This window comes from Streptopelia decaocto (assembly GCF_964273445.1).
Source record: "Streptopelia decaocto genome assembly, chromosome: 4".
Classification (NCBI taxonomy): Eukaryota; Metazoa; Chordata; class Aves; order Columbiformes; family Columbidae; genus Streptopelia; species Streptopelia decaocto.
Window position 1 is genome coordinate 23,039,149 of NC_138658.1, and position 17,646 is coordinate 23,056,794.

Consider the following 17,646-nt stretch of genomic DNA (forward strand, 5'->3'; position numbering starts at 1 on the left):
CTATACCACGAGAACCTTAGGACAAGATAAAGGATTATAACTTGCTAAACACACCTGTATGAGATAAGAATGCAGGTATTCAATACCATCACACTAGCCTTATAACAGCTGTTGCTACTCTATGTCATATCACAAGACTGACTTTCATAAATTAATACCCCTTTTATGATGGAACAATCTGGAACAGTGTAATTGGAGCTTCCTGATATTTTCTATATGTTTATGGTATTCTAGCATCTCCATTTGAACAAAACTAGTTGAAGACATAAAACAAAAATGAAACAATCCATAAGCACATGAAAAAAGAACACACGCAAAGCAGTAGAGACAAAAGCATGAAGAACTCTATACTAGTCACTTGGTTAAAAATTGTCATAAATCAATCACATTAAGACAATCTAATTTTCTTTTCAAAAGGTAACTGCAATAGTGGATGGTGAAAGAAAAAGAGGTAAGATGTTTCTTCCCTTCTGAGAAAGACCTCTGAGAGTCTACCATAACGTCCTTATATGCAAAGCAGAAAAATGGAGGTGAGGTTAGGTTACAATAATGTGGGAGTACCCAAGCTGGAAATCCATATTCCAGGAGCAGTTATCAATAGCTCACTGTCAGACTGGGAGGACATGGTAATGTGGTCTACCCTGCTCCTAATACCAGACAGTAATCTCAGTAATGACCTGGCATAGAAGGTGCAGTAATAACATTCCAGATGACATTAAGCAAAGTACTACACTTCAAAAAGACATGCAAAGAGCATGGGTAACAATTATGCTGCTGTAATTATAACAATAAATTAAATTATCACAACAGGTTAGCTACCAAACCAGAAATAACAACTGCTTCTGAATAAGTATGTGCAAATCTACTCATTCATCAAAGAAAAAAGGCAACACAGACAGAAGAACAGACAGACAACTTCTGTATTCTGGAACCCAATCCAAGCCCCAAACTAAACTCTTTTTCTGTTAAACACTGCCAGGCTACCCATGTTTGCTTTTTATACTGTATTAACAAAACTAACCAGGACTGTTTGCACTAATAGTGTACATTAGGAAGTAACTGAGTTAATGATCGTGCCTGTCCAGCACTTTAAAGGTACTACACGCTACTTCCACAGAATTGAAATACATTTAATATTCTTCAGTGAAGAAGATTTAACTTAAAAACAGATGATTAATCATTTAAAGGTATCACAGCTGAGCTGATTAGTAAATAACAATGCCAGAGTGGTAGTCAAACACTAGAAAAATTCCAAAGGGCTTTTAATTTGCATTGCTTAAATAAATGGATAGGGGACAACTAGGAAATTCAATTTTATGCAACATATCACCTCTTGAAATCAAAATTTGAAAAGTACAACCAAAGGTTATACTTCAGTGCAGCATTGGTTTCCCACTTTGATTACCAATCTGAAGCTTTCAGGGGATATTGACAAAGATTGGTTGTGACCACACATATGCTTTAGCTTTCTCTGTTGAAGTGACACCAGCCAACAAGAGCTGCTTCCAAAGCTAGTTCATGTTAGTCCTCCTTGCACTATATGATACCTCCAACTAAGATTAACAATAATCTTAGGACAGCAAACATCAATAACTATATTCAGTTTCTTCACATGAGACCAAGGAGAAATTATTTCCTGCAATGAGATCAATGGTTCTCAAACTGCACAATTTTTACAGCTGGAATGGGAATCAACCCTTCTTTTTCTGTTGTGCCCCCTACTACCCATGCATCAAGATACAATACCATTCACTTTGGCCTGCTACTTTTAAGTTCTTAAAAGTGGCTTCCCAAATCCTTTTTCTATAAATCAATGTATTGAACTGCTAGGTTTTCATCAGTTGTAGAAGTATTAGCTGGAATCCACAGAGTATATGGTAAAAAAAAAATTATTTAATCAGCCACAATACTTGAATAAATTTTTATTCTCAGTCTACCAAAAATGCAAGATAAAGCTTAAAACCCTTTCATTTGTTGAGAAACACATGTTTTTTACCCTGTGTTTGCCATGGATTGCAGGGTGTGGATACTACAGCGAAGTCTTTTCCATGTCCATCTATACCTATGTTTTCAAGAGATTTCTCCCTCAAGTCTTTAACTAACTAATGACTCCCCTGAAATGATTTTTGTTCCCAACATCTCACTTACAAAGACACCTTTTCTAGCTAAAATAATTTTTGTGTTCATAAGGTTACTCCCAGAGTAAATCTACTATTGAACACAAACAAGCTCTATATTGTCTTTAAAGAGGCCAAGCATTTTTTGCACTTATGTGGCAACCTCCCCGTCACGCATAGAATTGCATTAATCTTTGAGAGTCCACTGCCTCAGAACAAGTACACAAGAAAAATTAAAAGTTCAAATAAAAAGATGGATTAGTATTTCAAATGAAGTTTGAACGTAGCCAATTATTTTTGTCAGAATACTCATCCACAGCAGAACAAACAACATGCAAATATATAGTTTAATAATTAAATCATATAGTAAGACATTCTTCTTAATTGCATATTGCTCAACCTCAAACAGATGACAGTGAAAATTATAATGCCTTAACACAAGTAGATCTTTTCAACTTTTAAAACATTTAATATTTAGCCCACAAAGCAATGTGTCACTCCTGCCTGAAACACTGGAAAAGGAAGTAGAAAGACTGAAGAATTTAGTTAAGGAATCTGCTTAAAAATCCTAAACAGAACAGTATAATGTGGCCTACCGATGAAACAAAAAAGGGCAATTCCTAATTATTTTAATGCATGTAAATGTTTTATCTCTCAATAATCAATCTGACTGGCCTGCTACAAATAAAATATTCAGGATGTATTTCATAATTTTTTTAAAGATAGAAAACTATTTCCCATGGAGGTGAAAGGTAAGAACATAATGTAGAGACCTCTGTATGAAGACTTTTTAGAAGGTAACTTTTTACTTAAATGCTCTTATTATTTGCTTGATATTATTATTTTTCATCTCAGTTCTGCATCATTTCCATGTAAATGTAAAAATGAAAGTGGTTCTTAAAACAAAACATCTTTTCCAATATGCTTGTTGCATTCACTTAGTGCTGGATTATAACAGGCATACAGAAGATGTAGGTTTAAAAATATATAATAGCCACATTGTAACATGACAATGTTTTTTCAATACATTTCTTCTAAAACATTTTGTGAAAAAAAGTATAGCCCTCCTCAAGTGCCTATTTTTAATGACATGATATAAAAATCTTAATTTTGCATGCAGCTGCATAGTGTTCACAGACAGGTATGAACTGTGCTCACACAATACATTCTTATGCACACACACACACAGCTAAGAGGAAAACCACATATTGCTTTGGACAAAATCTTGGACCAAATTAAGACAGTCCAAAACCAAGCTGATATTAGAAAAGAGTGGGAAAAGAATACATTAATTATATGTCAAAGGCTTTTGAACAACCTTTGAGTAATCATTAATGTATCAGTGTTTGCAAAGTGCAAACTTCAAGGAAATCACACCAGTGCTTGCCAGTAAGCAGCATCTTCCAAATTCCGGAAAAAATCAAAAGAACATAAGGTTATCTATTTTTTAAAAAGTTTGTTTTGGTAACATCAAGTATTTCTAATACATTACCATACGAGATGGTTAAAACACAACTCCTGATTTTTTAATCCGTTGAAAAGGAGGTGGCTACAAACTGGACAGGTTTTCTATACACAATTTTTTATTAACATACAATTTAGAACTGTTAAGAATTCGATCGGTAACAGTAATTGGCACAGGCTTTCTTTCCCTTCCCTTAATTTTATAGACATCATCTCTTTGACTCCAAAGATGCAGAAAGCAGCTTTCCAGCCCAGAATTATACAGAAAACATTTCAGAGCTCAAATCAGAAAATGGCATTTGCTTCGCTACAATACTGTACGCTAAGGTGATAGCAAATGAGGTGCACTCAGTCCTTTCAGGACAAACCGTGAGAAAGTACTATCATAAAATGATAACAAAGACTGATACTCCAAAATTACAGGGAATAAGTCTAAAACTTATGGGCGTCGTGTTTCATAATATTTGTTGGCTGTAAAGTAGGTGGGAAAGGAACTCTAAAGGCAGAGTAACAATTGGAAACCCTTCATTTCCCCTAGCAGGGATCAAAAGTAGAGGGTCTCTGTTCATTTAACTCCTTCCTTGTCTTCCTCCTCCTTCCTTCCCCAATACACACATGCACGTGCATATGTACCTACATCGTGCAAGATGGGTAAAGAAAACGTTCTAGCAGGCCATGGATTTTCTCCCATGTAAGTTACTGCTTCAGTTACACATATTCCTTACATATGAAAACAGTAACGCAAACATACCATTTAAGTAAGACTTCTGTAATTAATTTCACAATGATAGCAACATATAACTTAATTTTCTTAATTAGTTAGTAAATAATTCTACTTACAAGCATGTGCACAGTATGATGTTACCATTAACTACAGAAGCATATAATAATCTGCTTTATTCAGGCTCTTTGATGTGTGTGTGAAGCACTAGTAAGCTAATATGTTGCAATTCTGCACATAGAAAACTTCTGGAGGCATATGGGACACTTTAGCTATGCATTTCACAAACACTTAGAAGGTGGAGCAGAACACTGAGTATATCAGGCAACTTTATTTTCACAGACATAGTGAAATGCTGGGGATACAGATTTTTCCAACAAAGATGGTTCTGTGCATTTTCAAACTTTTTCTTTCCTAATTCTTTCAAAGTGTCCTATGGAAATTTTATCTCATCCCCCTTCCTAGCTGTTCATCCAGTCTCATGAATGGAGTCCTAGTCAATGTCAGTGCTCACTCAGATGCTTCACAGCAGTATAATGTAATTAATGGCAACTTACAAACCCAGAAAGCTGCAAGCAACTTTAAAAGGCCATGCATAACAGTAGGGATGCCTCTAAAGGCAGTACCAGCTCACACATACATCATTTCCAAAACACATGTAAGCATTTCTGTAAAGCCTTCACTACACAGGGGAAAAACAAGCATAGCTACTCAATCTTTCATTGCATTTTATTTTCAAGACCTTGCATTACTATAATTGTTCTAGTGTGGATTCTCTCCAATCACAACTAGGAATGTAATACCCCAGCTAAGACCTTATCAGAGCTGGGCAAAGCTGAAGAACTATTTTACACATTTAAAAAGTTATAATATGTCCTGTTGATATATCTGCTATGAAACATTACTCACCTTTCGTTATACCACAACATTGTTAATTCACATTCACTGGTGATGTACTACATATTCTTTTTTTCTTTTTTTCACAGCAGATTGTTCATTGTGTTGTATTTGTACCTAACTGTATGAGAATCTGCATGAAAACAACTCTCACTTTTCCCTAATAAACTTCATCTAACAATTTTCTTAAATTATTTTTCCCTTCTGCAAGAGGTGCTTCCAATTCCACTACACTTCCAGTAACTTCCAATCCAATATCAATGGAAATTAAGGCCTAACCTGTTATTATCAAGAGTAATTCCATTCAATAAATCTTTCAATTTTAATAGTGAACTGTCAGTAACTATTCTCCAAATACAGTGGACTCTTTTTGACCAAGTTTCCCCAGCTCAGCTCATGAGACAATGTCAAAAACATCTGCTTCTTCTCTGTTTATAAGGTCTGTTACCTCTTCTCATCAGAAACTGTGATTGCTTTGACATAATCTCTTCTTGATAAATATGTCTCCTTTTTATCCTCCTGGTACTTAAAGATAGTCTGATTATTTGCGTAAGTATTTTTCTGTGAACTGTAGTCAAACCCACTTCATAATTTCTTGCCTCTCTTTTTCTTGCTTTTTAAAACCTAAATACTTTTTCCACCACTGCTACCTTTCTCCTTCTCCATTTCTAAAACAAACAAACAAACAAACAAACAAAACAAAACAAAAAACCTAAACCAAAAAACACACTCTGAAACTTTGCCTGTCAGTCTCGTAGGTACAAGAGAATGAACCTCATAATGACCAGTCAATTTGAAAATATCTAATGTGTTCGTATTTTCTAAACTGTTCTTTCCCAATTTTATAGGGACTTTGTATCTTTTTCAAAGTGCTCTTAATTCCACATTTATTCTTTTGAGAGGGACTCATAGATACAAAAAAGGCATTAGTTTTAGCACAATCAGCTGACAATTTTCTCATTCCATTAAGCTGCAGATCAACCCTTTCCTTAATTGTCTGCTCACTATGAATATAGTTACAGAATGATTTCATGTTACTTATGTCCCTTGCTAGCTGCATGACATTCTTGAGTTCACATCTGATTTTCTCCATGCCATATTTTCCACCCTTCCTTCCATTAAAAACTAAAAATAAAAAACTGATATTACTACTTCTTGGATTTGAGGCCAACAAAGCTTTCCCACGACTGCAAGCATCCTTGTCTCCTTTGTTCATCCCCTCAGTTCAAAATATTCCTCAGATCCCAGACTCTCTTTGTTTACCTCATTCATTCTTTTAGGCTACCTACCTAAACCTCTGCTCTGGGAATTTCCACGTGCTCCTGCCTTAGCTCCTTGACCTACCTAATTCTAGGTTTCTTTCTATACAATGACTAATTACCAGATTAATTTACCTTCTATTCCCACCTATTTCTTCTTCACTTGACACTTCCCAGGCCCAGTGGCCCTGTTAGGATAGCTTCAATATCATGCTAAATTCTATGTTTCACCTTAGTATCCTCAAACACTGGCTTTCTGTAACTCTTTTGTTTCTCTACCCAGTATAGCCTTTCTGGAGACTGCTTCCAGATCTCTCTCTAAGCTCTTTATCCCCTATCTTTTTATTCCTCACCATAAGACTAGTTTTTTGCCCCTTCAGCATCTAAATCAGCATAGCCTCCTCCTCCTGTTTGTCATAGTCAAACAAAGAAATAGGCCATTCCAGAAATTACCTAAAAATGAGGTTGGATGCCTAGAGCAAAAAATTACGTAAATTTATATTAATATTAACTGCAGCATTCTTATCTGAGCGGGGCAGAAGCATGACCAGAATATTTATGAAACTTACTGGTTAAAAATCTATACCAGTTTCTATTGCATTTTCAGAGGCTTAAAACTTGTACAGAGGAACAAAATTACAGTGAAAAACATATCTGTAGCACAAAGGCCAATTTTGCCTTAGTTCAGTCTCAGGGCTTAAAAATTATTTTTACAAAAGAGTTCACTGAAATATTCTAACAGAAGTAAAACCATGTATCACCTCCCTTGCATCTTTTCTTAAATGGTAGGATAGGACCCAATCTTTTTCCTTCCCTTTTTCATAACCTGAGGTTCTACGATCACAGCTACAATTAAAGGCAGATGCAGTACAAAATACGTTAACACCTTTCAGGGAAGTTTTTACCTTGATATCAGAAGTATCACGCTGACTATTGCGCCATGCTCTTGAAATTGATGAAAAAGTTCTGTCTGCATGATCAAACTTCCCACCTTGCAGATTTAGGAAAAATGTCGTAAAGGGCTCCTAAATGTATAAAACAGAAATAATTAAAAACAGCAATGTATTTCTTTAGGAATTTCAGGGGCAAAAAGGGGATTTATTTTTTATTTTGGGGTTTGCTTATTAATGAAGCTATTCTTCTGGCAGACATAGGATTAATTGCAAAGGGTTAATTCTACTATCCAGGAAAGAGAAATACAAACTGATACTTATTTGTTCAATAAATGCTTTTTACTCCTACTCATGCATACACATTCAGATAAAGAAAAGAAAACAAAAATTAAAGAAATATTTACAGGCTGGAGGAGAAACTACAGTCAGTTGTGACACAAATTGTACTCAAACACATTTAAAAGCTCAATATTTTTATGTTGGATATTTTTTAGACTAGCATGTAACGAAAATAGCACATGCATTTTATTTTGTTCAAGGTAAACTATTAATATAAAGGACAGCATTCAATACCGAGAGCTTTATGATTGTTATTGTTTAATACGTAATTTATGGTTTAGGAAAGATAAATGTTTGAAAGATTTAAAAGCCTCCTCTTAGTTAAAGAACACTTAAGCACATATTAGTGGATAATTGCTTGAAATTAGCTAAGCACTATAAATTACTTCAAGGATTTATGTATGCTTGTACCTTCTAACAAGCTTTAATTAATGATGTGCTGCTAATGCTTTCCCAAAGAAATTACTTTCTAGGAGATAAATCGCCTTTCGATTTTATAGAAAAATGAATTGCTTAACCAATACATTATCAATATGTAGCATCTCAAAAGTCACTTCCCTATAAATGGTAACAGAGTTTTAAAAATTAATTATTTACATCACAGAATTTCATGATTGTCAAAACCCAATTCATTTACACTCATTATGAAGTAAAAATTAAACACATTCAGTAAGAACTACAAATGTTCAGTTCATGATAAAGTCAGAAAATACGCAAGGAAGGAAACCATGTTTAAAGTAGTATAAGAATGCAGGCTAAATAAGCAATTTTAAGGAGAAAAAGCTTTACTGATCTGAAAATGCTGTACCATAATGATTAAGACCTTATGCTCAGACTTGGAAATACTTTCATCCCACATTAGTGATTACGATTACTGGAAAATTTCAGCACTCTCCTATGCCACTGAGTTTTGGTTTATTCATTCATATCTATTTATTGCTTTCATTATCATTTAAAGGCAAAACATTTTTAAAATATATACTTACAATTCTTAATAACCATGTGAGTGCAAAACTTGCAGTTGAATAATGTGTGCCATAATGAAATTTTGGAACCTGATCATCTTCCCACGATTCATATCTCTCGGCAAAGAACGCTGCTCTCTTTGGGTTCAAAGCTCCAATAGGCTGCAAGGTTTGTAAAAATAAATACATTGATTAAATAAATATAACATGACCTATTATCACATCATACTTCCCTTGCTATTTCTAGTAACCAGAATTATCAGCATGCACGGAGAAGACTGGGTTTGGTGTTTTGCAAAAGCAGATGTTGGATTCTGTGAGCACCTGAACAGATCTGTGTATTTCAAACCAGGATTCCACGCATACCCACATAGCTGGTTGGAAAAAAGTTTCTTGTGCATTCATACAGACTTCATTTCTATTTACTGCTGGTTCAAGTCAATGACTAAAAACCACAGTAGAACGTCTTGGACAAAGAGTTGTTAACTTATGTGCCTGTGTATGTATGCACATGTTGAACCCATTATTAAGCAAATGGTAAGCAACAACAAGAAACATCTTTGGATATTTTTGGGGGAAAAAATAATATTCTTTCACTCTATCGGTTACTAACAGTGCACTTGGAATTTTGATATTACTCTTCTTGTTTCTATGCTTTCTATTTACTGTCCCAAGACAAGTTTTATTTAATTGATAAAACTTGAAACTTTTAAATAGACAAATAAAATAACAGAATATCTATATAAAACATCAATATAAAAGAAACAAGTAATGTATGTATGACTAAAGATGTCTATCATGTTTTCACCAACATTATCCTTTGTTTAGCGCTTACCTAAGACATAAACACGAATGGATTTATTTAAATCTAAGAAAAATAATATTTTGTTGTCTGCAGCCATATATTTCTTCAGCAGACTTACACATAAAGGATTTGGAAAAATGAGTATACATCACATAAATCACTGAGAAACCCAAAAGTGAATTTAGCCATTCCACATGCAAAATGCTATAAGAGGTCTCAAATAGATTTGTATATATGCAACACAACTTTGTATACATAATGAGTACACTGTTTGTATGCTATTAACATAAATGGTGCCTATCTGTACAGACAATGGGTGCATTCAAGTATAACTGAAGAATAAACAAGAAAAACTATTTTCTTATTTCTGTTTTGCAAGAAGAAATATACTTTAAAATACACTACGACGTAAGGAGAAACTTTAAAAGTACTTGAAGAAAAGTAATAACCAGTAACCTAGTTATTAATTCAAGCATAGCTCAAGTGAAAAACTATGTCTGCTATTGAGATTGTTATTATTTAAATAACTGCTTCTTTGCGGCGTTCATGAAATTTGGCATACAAGTTTTGAAGTATTTAGGATATATTAGATCTATGAATGACCTAAGATCTAATCTTAATTTTTTTACTTAGAGCAGCTTTCACATTGCAGTAGGATAAAGAAAACATCTTAGGTTAATTACTGTTTTTGCAGTTCACTAATTTGAAATATAACCCTTTAAAAGAAGTGGTTCCTGTATAAAAGGATTTTTATCTGATTTAGCAAATTTATTCCGGGAAAGAATGAAACTGACTCTAAGAAGTCTCTTTGTTGCAAGAACCATTTTGGAATCTCCTTTTGTACTGATTTTCTCTAAAGACTCATCTATACTTGAGGGAGGAAAAAAAAAAAAAAAAAGAAAGAAGGTCATTGGTAGACAAATTATATGAATTAAAAATAGAAACAGTGCTGTGCTGTATCGTTCTGTAACATTTTATGTATTCTCTTTATCTATCCCTATTTTTATTAGTCTCCAAATGAGTATAGTCCAAATCAATAGTTATAGAATTACATTCCTTGAATATAAAGCTAAACCAAATTAGAATTGATTTCATTCTCTTTTCAAAAAAAAAAAAAAAAAGTATAATGCAGAGATCCATATAGCCAGAATCTACAGTATTGATTTTGGCTGTTATTGTTACAGTTGGTTTCTGAAGCCTGCAACAGGACAGCTATCAAGACATGTCACATTTATTTGCAAGCAAATAAAAAAAGTCCCCAAATGAAAGAAAGCTTAGGGGAAAAAAAAAAGAACCACAGAGCTGTGTACTGACAATGATACACTATCAGCTTACTCAGAGAAGTTACAGTGGGAATACACACATTGAATTATACATTACACGAATGCACTGATTTATTGTGGTAATAACATCCACCTCATTAAAAGATTCTGCTTTGCTGCAGTTGGAGAGCTACATATTGTTTACTGCTATAAATTAATGGTAGCGCACAGAAGACTGTAGAACCCTTCTAACAATAGATCTGTAATGACACTGCCGTATATCACAGCTTCTCCAGCAGCTTCATAATAAAACGGAGACAATGTATTGGGCTAATACATTCTACCAGGCAGGCCCATATTTTTCTGACAACTGCTTTTAAGGATGAGGTGATTCTACTGTGTTACACTGCACCGTGAGCAGTTAACTAAGCTTGAGCTACAGAATAAAGCACATACAAGGAATATTCAAATAGCCTCTGACTTTCAATTTAGTAAACAAATTAATTGAAATTTTGTAGTTATTTCATATTTCAAAATTAACAGAGAATAATTATTGCATACTAGATTGCCTCCTCTATGGGTAAACACCAAGGGAAAAAGAGTAAATCCAAACTAAGCTATGCCAGATGTAGCTGTGAGACCAAAAATTTACACTATTCATCATGGTTTCCTTACGGCTACAGACCACTGAGGAAGAAGAAGCTGAAAAGCTTTCGTTTCCAGAAACTCCAGAATATATTTTCAGAGAGGAAAAATAAATATCAGTTCACCAATTAAAAACACTTACTTAGATGGGAGGAAAAAAAAAAAGGAGAGATGGAAAAAGTCCAACACAGAAAAACAATGGATGACATTACAGGAGTCAAGACAAAATAAAAAGAAGTCACTTATGGCTGGCTGCTAAGTTTTCAAACTGTTGAAAAATTAATAACGCATATGGCTTTCAAGTCGGAATTCATGCAAAAAAGGGTCTAAACTGGAGGAAGAATTGGGGTAAGAAAGCTTTTGTTCTCTCTTTTCGAAAGGCATGATCACCTTGTTTTTGACCCAAAAGGGTTGTTATAACAACCCGTGTTACAAATATGGAAGTTAAAACCTGTTCTTAAAAAAACCCCTTAATTTTATATTAATTTATAAGTGCTCTCAAATCTAGCAATACCTCAAAATACACAAACCTCTCATTTTGACCAAGAACAAATATCATAAATCTCAGTCTTTGGACTAAGCTTGCTTGCTTTCTTTGAGACACAACAAAGAAAAATGGTTTGCTGAAAAATAACTGAGAAAACACACTGTCTCTTGCCATCTACTACTGTTAAATATTGCCAGCCACTACGGTGCATGGTTGTATTTGTTGGTTCTTAATCTTACTCTATGCCAGACATTGGAACAGTGGCCCAACACAGTATCACAGTATGTTTGGGATTGGAAGGGACCTCAAAAGATCATCTAGTCCAATCCCCCTGCTGGAGCAGGAACACCTAGGTGAGGTCGCACAGGAACATGTCCAGGTGGGTTTTGAATGTCTCCAGAGAAGGAGACTCCACAACCTCCCTGGGCAGCCTGTTCCAGTGCTCTGTCACCCTCACTGAGAAGAAGTTTTTTCTCAAATTTAAGTGGAATCTCTTGTGTTCCAGCTTGATCCCATTACCCCTTGTCCTATCATTGTTTGCCACCGAGAAGAGCCTGGCTCCGTCCTCGTGGCACTCACCCTTTATATATTTATAAGTATTAATAAGGTCACCCCTCAGTCTCCTCTTCTCCAAACTAAAGAGACCCAGCTCCCTCAGCCTTTCTTCATAAGGGAGGTGCTCCACTCCCTTAATCATCTTGGTTGCCCTACGCTGGACCCTCTCCAGCAGTTCCCTGTCCTTCTTGAACTGAGGGGCCCAGAACTGGACACAATATTCCAGATGAGGTCTCACCAGTGCGGAGGACCTCTCTCAATCTACTAACCACTCCCCTTGTAATACGCCCCAGGATGCCATTGGCCTTCCTGGCCACAAGGGCACAGTGCTCGCTCATGGTCATCCTGTTGTCCACCAGGACCCCCAGGTCCCTTTCCCCTACACTGCTCTCTAATATGTAATTTCCCAACCTATACTGGAACCTGGGGTTGTTTCTGCCCAGATGCAAGACTCTACACTTTCCCTTGTTAAACTTCATCAGGTTATTCCCTGCCCATCTTTCCAGCCTGTCCAGGTCCCGCTGGACGGCAGCACAGCCTTCTGGTGTGTCTGCCACTCCTCCCAGCTTGGTGTCATCAGCAACTCTATTCCCTTGTCTAAATCAGTAATGAATATATTGAATAATATTGGCCCCAGTACTGACCCCTGAGGCACTCCACTAGATACTGGCCTCCAACTAGACTCCGCACCATTGACTACGACTCTCTGGCTTCTCTCCTTAAGCCAGTTTGCAACCCACCTCACTACTCTATTGTCTAGACCACACCTCTTCAACTTAGCTGCGAGGATGCTGTGGGAGACTGTGTCAAAGGCTTTACTGAAGTCAAGGTAGACCACATCCACCGCTCTGCCATCATCCATCCACCTTGTTACATTCTCATAAAAGGCTATGAGGTTGGTCAAGCATGACTTACCCTTGGTAAAGCCATGCTGACTGCCCCTGATAACCCTCTTATCCTTGATATGCCTTGAAAGGGCACCAAGGATAAGCTGTTCCATTACTTTCCCAGGGACAGAAGTGAGGCTGACTGGTCTATAATTACCCGGGTCCTCCTTCTTGCCCTTTTTGAAGACTGGAGTGACATTTGCTTTCCTCCAGTCCTCGGGCACCTCTCCCGTTTCCCAAGACTTGGCAAAGATGATGGAGAGTGGTCTAGCAATGACTTCAGCCAGCTCCCTCAGCACCCACGGATGCATCCCATCTGGACCCATGGATTCATGGATGTCCAGACTATTTAATTGCTACCTAACCCAGTTCTCATTGACTAAAGCAAACTCCTCCATTGACCTGGCTTCATCTGGGGTCACAGGGGTACAGGGCTCCCCAGGACAGCCTCCAGCAGAGTAGACAGAGACAAAGAAGGCATTCAGTAATTCTGCCTTCTCTGTATCTTCTGCCACCAGGGCACCCACCCCATTCATCAGTGGGCCTACATTGCCTCTGGTATTAGTTTTATCTGATATGTATTTGAAAAAGTTCTTTTTGCTGTCCTTGACCCCTCTTGCCAGCTGTAATTCTAAGGAGGCCTTGGCTATCCTAGCTGCCTTCCTACATCCTCTAACAGCAGCCTTATATTCCTCCCAAGTGGCCAGCCCCTGCTTCCATGACCTGTAAACTCTCCTCTTCTGCTTGAGCATACCCAACAGATCCCTATTCCACCACGCAGGCCTCCTGGCTCCCTTCCTTGACTTCCTACGTGTGGGGATGCTCTGATCCTGAGCGTGGAAGAAGCAATCTCTGAATGCAATCCAGCTATCTTGGGCCCCTTTTCCTTCAAGCAGTCTTGCCCATGGGATTTCCCCCAGCAATTGCTTGAAAAGGCCAAAGTTAGCCCTGCTAAAGTCCAGGGTTGCAATTCTACTTGCTATTCTGTTCCTGCCACACAAGATGCTGAACTCCACCATCTCGTGGTCACTGCAACCCAGGCAGCCCTCAACCTTTACTGCTTCGACCAGACCCTCCTTGTTAGTGAGGATGAGATCCAGCAGTGCACCTCTCCTAGTCGGCTCCTCCACCATCTGCATGAGGAAGTTATCATCAATGCACTGGAGGAACCTCCTGGACTGTGGCTGGCTGGCTGAATGGTCCTTCCAGCAAACATCAGGGAAGTTAAAATTACCCACAACAACCAGGGCCTGTGACTGTGAGGCCACCTTCAGCTGCCCATAGAAGGCCTCATCAACTTCCTCAGCCTGATCTTACCTCCATTTCAGAAGAGGCCTTGTTGCACAAAACAGAAGAAAGCAGAACGCGTACTGCTCCTCTACATAGGGCAGAATCTCTCCTGGATTCTGTTGGTCATGGTCATCAAGAATAGATGCAGGCTGGAAAACTGCTAATGGCCTAACATCAGCAGACCAAAGATTTATAAAGAAGGAAGTATGTTTATTTATAGTTACATATTTAAGAAGAAAAAGAGGCGCTTTTATTCTTATCTAATGTGTTTTCATTTTTAATAGTGATACTCCAAATAAACAGACATACCCTGTCATTAACCACGACGCCATTTGTTATTGGCTTTTACACAGGCTTCTGTTATTATAACAAATGTTGCCACTTTTACTGTCTCCTATCCATTTTAAGAGTTTTTAACTCATTCAAAATCCTTGAAAGACTAAAGTAGAGGATATGGCAGTAAATTGCATTTAATTACTGCAAACAGTGAGTAGTCAAGATACCATAGTTTCATCTTTACTGTTGAAGTTACCTCTTTTGGTGACGACAGCAATTACTACTGGAAATGAGGAGGTCTATGCAAGCACCTGTGGATTCTAAAAAGTATGCCATTCCAGAAACTAGGTCTGTGTTAACGAGTGTGAACAGAAAGATTTTAAAATTAATGAAAATATTATTATTTGAAATTTGTATTTTGAAATTTCTTCACCATCAAAAAATTTTTAAAAATGAAAAGAGGAAAAAAAAAATATTAAAAAAAAATACTTTTCTTTGTGATTTCTTACACTGTTTTCTATCCACATCCAACCAGGTATTTGGATTCTTGTGAATAAAACTGCTTGTATCATTGAATTATGCTTTGTAGCATCTTTGCCAAGTATGATGTTTGGTCTTCATATGTTTTATTTTTCAAGATGACTATCTGGTTTTCATTACTGATATTTTTCATATATTCATGGGGCTTCGCAGACCAGTGGGACCATTAGGTCATCTCATCTAGCCTTGTGTTTGTATGACAAACCATTAAATGCCTTTCCATTACAAGATTTTGAGTACAACTCTTTACATTTGATCATAGCATGAGCTGTATTTGGCCCACCTGCTTTCCAGAAAAGCATCTAACTAACATAGACAATTTGCTAGTTTTCTTGGAAGCTTTTTCTACTGATAACTGTAACCCTTATTCTAAAAAATACATACTTCAGTTCAGCTATTAATTTAGTGCTATGTTACTGAATAAATCCTATTATGCTTCTCTCTGACATATGAGAGTCTCTACTTACCCAGTATTTTCTGTATATAAAATTACAGATAGACTATAACTATGCTTTTTAATAAACAAAATTAATTGATCTTTTCAGGTCATTTTAAGGCATTTCTTCCAGCCTTAAGACTTCTCTGTACCCTGCCCACTTATCCAGGTATTCTAATATACAGATATCTGAAATGTGTTCAGTGTTACAGTGTTGGTCCTCTCACTTAGTGCTGTACACTCTGCTGCACCCTAACCAGAACTGCATTTTTAGAGGACTACATGTTTAGTTATGTTATGTATTACCAACACATAATTAACTCTCAGAACTAGCCAATCTCATAATATTGTCACTGGGAATTCCTAATGATCTGACCAAAACTTCTTTTTCCCAGACAGAAATATAAAGACAAGATACAAGGGTTTAATTATACCCAAACTTCATTAACTTAGGTCAACTGGGAAATATTTAGGAATAAACTCATTTAATGTAAGATCACTAGTCTTTCATCTGTCATTTTTCTGTTTGAGAACAGCCACAAAATGCCATGCCCCCCTCTGAACTTACTTTAATTCACTGCTGGAACATTCTTCCTCTAAACAACTGAGTTCTGCTTTCTTAAAAATGAGGTCCTGCAACTGATCCATTTCTGTAGAGGGTGATTTACCTTTAAACTATACCTAACTCAAATTCATTAAAAAACCATATTCTGAAGAAAACTACATACCAAATTAACTGCTGAACTGGCTGAACCGCCTTCATTGATCAACTAAACTGATCCTTGAGCTGGTCCAGGAAAGATTTAAAAAAATTGAAACAGTCTGCCATGGAGAAAAACTATTCTTATAACTTCATTCCCCAAAGTTTCACAAGATACTGAAATCCAGCATTAAAAACTAGGCTCGGCAGGGGGAACTATGAATTTGGATGTCAAAATCTGGCGTAGACAAAGGCACAGAGCTTCACAGAACTTTTGTGTTCTTCCCCAGGAAACATTTAAGTGATACACAATAACTTCTGCTCCATTTCTAAACTGATTTACTTTGTTATACTTCACTATTAATTGTAAATCACTTGTAACACTCAGTTTTTTGAGAACTTCAACACAAGGACCTACTTGATTTTCGTGTGGTTTCTTAGTGAAATAAGGAATCCTATGGTAAAACGCTTTTTGCATATGCAATGTCAAAACTGTGCAGTAATTATTAATATTAGTCAGTGTACTCTACTGATTTTGATGTCAAGATATGAAATCAGAAAAATGCATATAGCTGTGCTGCCTTCTTTTCCGATTTCTAAAGTCAACATACATCTCTGGTGAACTCAGACATCCTCTGGACATTTGTTAATGTTCCATCTAGTTAAGCTTTAGAACTGGCAGATCACTATACTTATAATTCTAATCCATTATTCTGAATATAGGTATCACAAATAATGATTCTTGAAAATTTGTAGAGGGAAGGGAAACATGGAATGATAACATAAAGCAAGTTCTGAACACCACTTCCTTTTCTTTTTATGTCAACGTAAAACTAAAATAATTTCCAAGTACAGATAAGAGTTGCAAGCAAGCAAGACTTCATTTGACCCACAGAGAACAAACAAATGAACACCATCATTACCCTAATTACAAAGCAAAGAAAATTATACCTTCCCATATAATTAAGTTGCTGGATCCACTGCTTCAGAGAGCAATGGAGAACAAATATAAAGAGGCTAAAAAAAAAAAAAAAAAAATCAAATAATTAAAAAAAAAAAAACCACCACCACCAAGAACCACCAAACAACTGGATTACCAGCCCATCAG

The 17,646-nt window shown here is 36.5% G+C and overlaps 1 protein-coding gene across 5 annotated transcripts in view; it reads right to left on the reverse strand.

Annotated features, from left to right (window-relative positions):
* LRBA (LPS responsive beige-like anchor protein) overlaps positions 1-17,646 on the reverse strand; it is a 411,832-nt gene that overhangs the window by 106,907 nt on the left and 287,279 nt on the right. For all 5 annotated transcript variants that reach the window (XM_082050428.1, XM_082050426.1, XM_082050427.1 and 2 more), the window contains 2 exons: positions 8,677-8,817; positions 7,364-7,483 (listed from right to left, as the gene is read on the reverse strand). In XM_082050428.1, the coding sequence (XP_081906554.1) occupies positions 7,364-7,483; positions 8,677-8,817 (261 nt within the window). The remainder of the gene's footprint in view (positions 1-7,363; positions 7,484-8,676; positions 8,818-17,646) is intronic.